Raw genomic sequence first — 6,958 nt, forward strand, 5'->3', positions numbered from 1 at the left:
AGTGGCACATCAACTGGTGCCCAGCCCAGGCTCCTCCCTCTGCACCCCACCCTGCCCCACTGCCACTCTGTGCCCATGCTCCTTCCCTGCTGACCTCAGGGATGGCGTCTGGCACCTCAGTGAGGTTCTGGTGCCGGCAGGCAACGTGCCGTCTGGAGTTGTCACAGATGCAGGCCTGTGGGCATCGCTGGGCGGCGGCCTGCCTAGCTGGGCCCAGCAGCAGAAGTACAAGCAGCCGCAGCACCAAGGAGACATGGGTGGAGCTCCGGGGCCTGGGACCGGGAGGGAGAGTCTGCTGTGCACAGGGGCTGAGGCCACATGCTGTCCCTCACTTAGTCCCAGCCACAGTGCAGCTCCTGCCCCGAAAACCCCTCAGAGCCTCCTCCTCTGGGCCCAGGAAAGTGTCCATCACCCTGAGCCTCCCTGCTCCCCACCCCCCACACAGTGGAGGTCCTATGATTAGTCCTGTTTTACATGGGAGGAAACGGAGAAATGTGTAAATGTATCACATTGACTTAGCCATCCAGCTTGGACACGGGCTACCTCCAATTTTTTGCTATTTACAAACAATATTGCAAATAATATCCAAATACGCATCTTCCCAGGCTCATGTTTTTTAAATAATACATCCAGACCATGGCCAATGTTTATGGTCAGACAAGTGACCTGGTGAGTCCCTTTGCCTTTCTGCCCAGTGGCTCAGTGAGGACTTGCTGACTGAGAATGACTCCAGTTCAGAGCATGTACTCGGGCTGTGGTGAGGCTCTGGTCCAGGGCAGGCTCAGAAGCAGCCTCCGACTGATACGATGCCAGCTCCCAGGTAGCAGGAGCATAATGGTGCCCACCGGAAGGGAGGGAGGCATCCAGTCTGGGTCCTTGAGCATTTTTTTTGCTTTGTTTTGTTTAAATAGAGACAAACCTTGCTCTGTTGCCCAAGCTGGAGTCTGGAGTACAGTGGCTCACTGCAGCCTTCACCTCCTGGGCTAAACTGATCCTCTCGTCTCGACCTCTTGAGTAGCTGGGACTACAGGCACTGACCACCACATTTGGCTAATTTTTTATTTCTGGTAGAGACAGGGTCTCGCTATGTTGCCCAGGCTGGTCTTGAATTCCTGGCCTCAAGTAATTGTCCCACCTTGGCCTCCCAAAGCGCTAGGATGATAGGCTCACCTCCCCTGCCCAGCTGGCCCCTCTGTTCTCAGCCTGTGTCAGGCATGGCCTCTCCCCATCGCTGGGCTGGTCCCCGGCCCCCAGGAGCCTCCCTCTCGCTGCTCCCTGGATTGTCGTGTTTTGGGGTCTCCTTTGGGTCCCAGGCTCCAGTCCCTGCCTTGGAGTTGGGGGCTTCTCCAGAGCCTATGGTGAAGGCTGTGCTTCAGGGCAGGCCAAGGAGGGGACCCATGGGGACAGATTGCTGAAGCGACAAGCATTCAGAACACAGGGACCACTGCTGGGCTCTCAGACAAGCCCCGGAGGACCAGTCCCCGGCAGCGGCCACATTGTCACATGTGTCTCGGAGTCCACCTTGGGAGACCCCTTTCCTGGAGAATCCCAGGAAGGCCCCAGAGCCCCTGCCCGCCAGCCTCTCCAGAGGCCCAGAGAGGGGCAGAGACTTACCTGAGGCCGCTCAGCTGCTCTGAACCCCCCCTTGCACCATTGGGCCCAAAGACTCACCCCTCCATGCTGCCTGGAACTGCTGGTCCAGCCTGGAGGCGCAGCGCAGGGAAAAGCTGTCCCCGCCTGGTGGGAGCCCCCCTCCGCAGCCCGCAGGCCTGGCAGCTGGGACAGGGCTGAATGGGAGGCATTGTCGGAGGACCAGGCAAGCCAGACTTCCCCAGGCTGAGGTGAAGGAGGGGCGGGCAGCGGGCGGGAGCAGCGGCTGGAGTTACAGGGCCTCCTGCCTGCCCCAGCCCAGGATGGAGGCCCGGCCCGAATCCTTGGGCCAGTCCGACAGGAGGGGTGCACCAGCAGTGGCCCGGGAGTCAGCAGTCCTGGGCTCCCTCCTGCCATGTGGGCTGCCCTCCCAGAGGCTGCTTCCTAGTCTCTGAAAAACACATCCCATTAATAAGTAGCTCTGCGGTCACAGTGGGGGTTCAGGCCCGCACCTGGCACACAGTGGGTGCTCCAGAACAGGTGGCCCTTTCCTTCCATCTGTTTGTGCTTATGCATTTACATACATTGTTTAATACTGGGCATACAGGACTCTAGACATTCAATGTTTTCACTTAACCTCGGCTTACTGGGAGTTATCCGAATTGATTCTTCAGAATCTCATTTATTCTGCGCTACAGTATTCCACTGTGTGAACGCATCACATTGACTTAGCCATTCATCTTGGACATTGGCTACCTCTAATTTTTTGCTATTTACAAACAATATTGCAAAGAATATCCAAATACGCATCTTCCCAGGCTCATGTTTGTTTTTTAAATAATACATCCAGACCATGGCCAATGTTTATATATCTTACAATTTTTCAGATTCCCGTTTCTGATGGAATTGTATCTTCCATTATTGTTTGTTTCCTTTCATTGGAAACAGGGGCCAGGCACAGTGGCTCACACTTGTAATCTCAGCACTTTGGGAGGCTGAGGTGGGAGGATCACCTGAGCCCAGGAGTTTGAGACCAGCCTGGGCAACACAAACTCTGTCTCAAGAGAAAAGAAAAAAAAAAATATATATATATATATATATATATATGTGTGTGTGTGTGTGTGTGTGTGTAAGCACGCACTTATGTGTTTATATTTTTATATATAATAAAAATATAGGCCGGGCGCGGTGGCTCAAGCCTGTAATCCCAGCACTTTGGGAGGCCGAGACGGGCGGATCACGAGGTCAGGAGATCGAGACCATCCTGGCTAACATGGTGAAACCCCGTCTCTACTAATAAAAAAAAAAATTAGCCGGGCGAGGTGGCGGGCGCCTGTAGTCCCAGCTACTGCGGAGGCTGAGGCAGGAGAATGGCGTAAACCCGGGAGGCGGAGCTTGCAGTGAGCTGAGATCCGGCCACTGCACTCCAGCCCGGGCGACAGAGCGAGACTCCGTTTCAAAAAAATATATATATATATATATATATAAATGTGTGTGATATTTATATATGTAAAACAATGAACATTTGTGTGTACTTTTCCTAGACTGCAGGGTTTTTTTGTTTTATGAGACAGTCTCACTTTATCACCCAGGCTGGAGTGCAGTGGCGTGATCTCGGCTCAAAGCAACCTCCATCTCCCTGGTTCAAATGATTCTCATGCCTCAGCCTCCCAAGTAGTTGGGATTACAGGTGTGTGCCACTATATCTGGCTAATTTTTGCATTTTTAGTAGAGACGGGGTTTCACCGTGTTGGTCAGGCTGGTCCCAGACTCCTGACCTCAAGTGATCTGCCCACCTTGATCTCCCAAAGTGCTGGGATTACAGGCGTGAGTCACTGCACCCAGCCCTGCAGTAACGTTTTTGAAAAAGAAATAGTGCCATGCCACACAGACATCTGCTTTGTGCTTTGTTTTGCTTGGCAAATTCCAATCAATGGAACTTCAGTGTTGCTCTTTCATCCTTTTTTTTGAGACAGGGTCTCACCGTTGTCCAGGTGTGATCATGGCTCACTGCGGCCTCAACATACCAGCCTCGCAAGCAGCTGAGACCTCCAGATGCGCACTGCCACCTACAGCTAATGTTAAAATTTGTTGTAGAGTTGGGGTCTTGCTATGTTGTCCAGGCTGGTCTTGAACTCCAGGGCACAAGTGATCCTCCTGCCTCAGCCTCCCAAAGTGTTGGGATTACAGGCATGAGCCACTGCACCTGGCTGTGTCTGGCTTTTTTCACTCAACATTATGTTAGATTCATTTTTTTTTTTTCTTGAGACGGAGTCTCGCTCTGTCTCCCAGGCTGGAGTGCAGTGGCCATATCTCAGCTCACTGCAAGCTCCGCCTCCCAGGTTCCCGCCATTCTCCTGCCTCAGCCTCCCGTGTAGCTGGGACTACAGGCGCTCGCCACCTCACCCGGCTAGTTTTATATATATATATATATATATATATTTTTTTTTTCTTTTTTTTGAGACGGAGTCTCGCTCTGTCGCCCCGGCTGGAGCGCAGTGGCCGGATCTCAGCTCACTGCAAGCTCCACCTCCCGGGTTTACGCCATTCTCCTGCCTCAGCCTCCCGAGTAGCTGGGACTACAGGCGCCCGCCACCTCGCCCGGCTAGTTTTTTTTTTTGTATTTTTTAGTAGAGACGGGGTTTCACCGTGTTAGCCAGGATGGTCTCGATCTTCTGACCTCGTGATCCGCCCGTCTCGGCCTCCCAAAGTGCTGGGATTACGGGCTTGAGCCACCGCGCCCGGCCCATTTTTGTTTTTTGTTTTGAGACGGAGTCTAGCTCTTGTTGCCCAGGCTGGAGTACAGTGGCGTGATCTCGGCTCACTGCAACCTCTGCCTCCAGGTTCAAGCAATTCTGCTTCAGCCTCCCGAGTGGCTGGGATTACAGGCATTTGCCACCACACCCAGCTAACTTTTGTATTATTAGTACAGACAGGTCTCACCACATTGGCCAGGCAGGTCACAAATTCCTGACCTCAAGTGATCCACCCGCCTCAGCCTCCCAAAGTCCTAGGATTACAGCTGTGAGCCTGCACCTGGCTTCATCTATTTTAAATGTTTTTTTTTTTTTCTTTTAAATACAGCATTCCAGCCTTCCACTCTATAAATATATGACAACAGTAGCATGGGGCAGGGGCGGGAGGCGATCTGCCCACGATGCAGGCAATAAGTGGTGTACTGTCTGTCGGTGGAGAAGTGAGATACAATGGAACTGACTTAAAGTTCGTCAGCTTTTTATTATCATGTGCTGGCAATTCCAAACAATGTCAATGCTCAAGTATTTCTTTTTGGGCAGACCATTCCTGCCTTCTTGGTACCTCACCGTACCACAAGTAGTTTACCCATTCATCTAGTGATGGGCATTTGGGTTGTTTCCAGCATGAGTTTATTAGAAAGAACATTGTAGGCCGGGCGCAGTGGCTCAAGCCTGTAATCCCAGCACTTTGGGAGGCGGAGACGGGCGGATCACGAGGTCAGGAGATCGAGACCATCCTGGCTAACACGGTGAAACCCCGTCTCTACTAAAAAAATACAAAAAACTAGCCGGGAGAGGTGGCGGGCGCCTGTAGTCCCAGCTACTCGGGAGGCTGAGGCAGGAGAATGGCGTAAACCCAGGAGGCGGAGCTTGCAGTGAGCTGAGATCCGGCCACTGCAGTCCAGCCTGGGAGACAAAGCAACACTCCGTCTCCAAAAATAAAAAATAAAAATAAAAAAAAAAAAAAAAAAAAGAAAGAACACTGTAACTGGGCATGGTGGTTCATGCCTGTTAAGTGAGCTGAGGCAGGAGGTCTTGAGCCCCAAGAGTTCGAGACCAGCCTGATGGTGGCTTGTGACATCGTCCCAGCTACTTGGGAGGCTGAGGCGGGAAGACTGAGTGAGCCCGGAAGGTCGAGGGTGCAGTGAGCTGTGATCGCACCACTGCACTCCAGCCTGGGTGACATGGCAAGACCCTGTCTCAGAAAAAAAAAAAAAAAAAGGTTGTACCAACTTACACATCCGCCAGCCACTCCAGCTGCCCCAAATCCTCACCAACCTTGGTACTGTCTTTTGTATTTTAGCCATTCTAGTGCGGGCAGAAGAGTGTCACACTGGGATTATGTTTCTCTGAAGCCTAATGAAATTAAGCACCTTTTCACATGCTTTTTGTAAAGTGCCCATTTGAGCTTTTTGCTTTTTCCCATTGTCTTTTATTTATAGAAATTCTCCCAGCCTGGGCAATATAGCAACACCTCGTCTCTACTAAAAATACAAAACATTGGCCAGGTGTGGTGGCATGTGCCTATAGTCCCAGCTGCTTGGGAGGCTGGGGTGGGAGGATCACCTGAGCCCAGGAGGTAGAGGCTGCAGTGAGCCAAGATAGAAGCTGGACAACATGAGACCCTGTTTGAAAAAAAAGTTATCCCCCCCACACCCATTTATATATACAGAGTGAGTGTGGGCAATTATTTTCTCCCTGTCTGTAAGTTGCCTTTGTACTCCTTAAGGAATATTTTGATAAAAGAGAAACCTGTTCTCACTGCTACATCGTTTCCATTGTATGAACATCCCACAATAATGGCAAACATCTTTTCCTTACTCCTAAGGCCTTGAAGATACTCACCTACACTCTCTCCTACAAGCTATTTTTTGAGACAGGGTCTTGTTCTGTCACTCATGCTGGAGTGCAGTGCGCACAATCGTGGCTTGCTGCAGCCTGGACTTCCTGGGCTCAGGTGATCCTCCCACCTCAGACTCCCAAGTAGCTGAGACTACAGGCGTGCATCACCACACCCGGCTCATTTTTGTATTTTTAGTAGAGATGGGGTTTCGCCCTGTTGGCCAGGCCAGTCTTGAACTCCTGGGCTCAAGTGATCTGCCCTCCTTGTCCTCCCAAAGTGCTGGGATTACAGGCGTGAGCCACCGTGCCCGGGTGAAGATCTATAATTTTGCTAATTTTTTTTTAATTAACTGACGTAAAATATATTAACACATAAAATTTATCATTTTAACCATTTTTATGTCTACAATTCAGTGGCATTAAGTACATTCACAATGTTATGCAACCATTACCACTCTCCATTTCCAGAACATCTTCATCATCCTAGAGAATCTGTTCTCAGCCTCACTCCCTATTCCACCCTTCCCCTAGCCCTGGCAACCTCTACCTTCTTGTCTCTGAATTTGCTTATTCTAGATGCCTCATCTAAATGGAATCATATTTGTCCTGTTGTGTCTGGCTTATTTCATTTAACGTTATGTTTTCAAAGTTCATCCACGTTGTAACATATATCAAAACTTAACACCAGCCCTGCACCCACCCCTTACCGTATCAACTCACACAGAGGACGGGGGCAGGGCCGGCACTACCCTCTGCCACCTGGTCACCTA

The 6,958-nt window shown here is 51.0% G+C and overlaps 1 protein-coding gene across 1 annotated transcript in view; it reads right to left on the reverse strand.

Annotated features, from left to right (window-relative positions):
* Positions 1 to 1,715, reverse strand: part of LOC115892745 (chondroadherin-like protein) — a 12,019-nt gene extending 10,304 nt beyond the window's left edge. The window contains exons 1-2 of the mRNA XM_030914519.1: positions 1,672 to 1,715; positions 95 to 272 (exon numbers count right to left, since the gene is read on the reverse strand). Of these exons, the coding sequence (XP_030770379.1) occupies positions 95 to 272; positions 1,672 to 1,679 (186 nt within the window). The 5' untranslated portion in view covers positions 1,680 to 1,715. The remainder of the gene's footprint in view (positions 1 to 94; positions 273 to 1,671) is intronic.
* Positions 1,716 to 6,958: the final 5,243 nt, after the last annotated feature.

Source organism: Rhinopithecus roxellana, chromosome 13, assembly GCF_007565055.1.
Source record: "Rhinopithecus roxellana isolate Shanxi Qingling chromosome 13, ASM756505v1, whole genome shotgun sequence".
Classification (NCBI taxonomy): Eukaryota; Metazoa; Chordata; class Mammalia; order Primates; family Cercopithecidae; genus Rhinopithecus; species Rhinopithecus roxellana.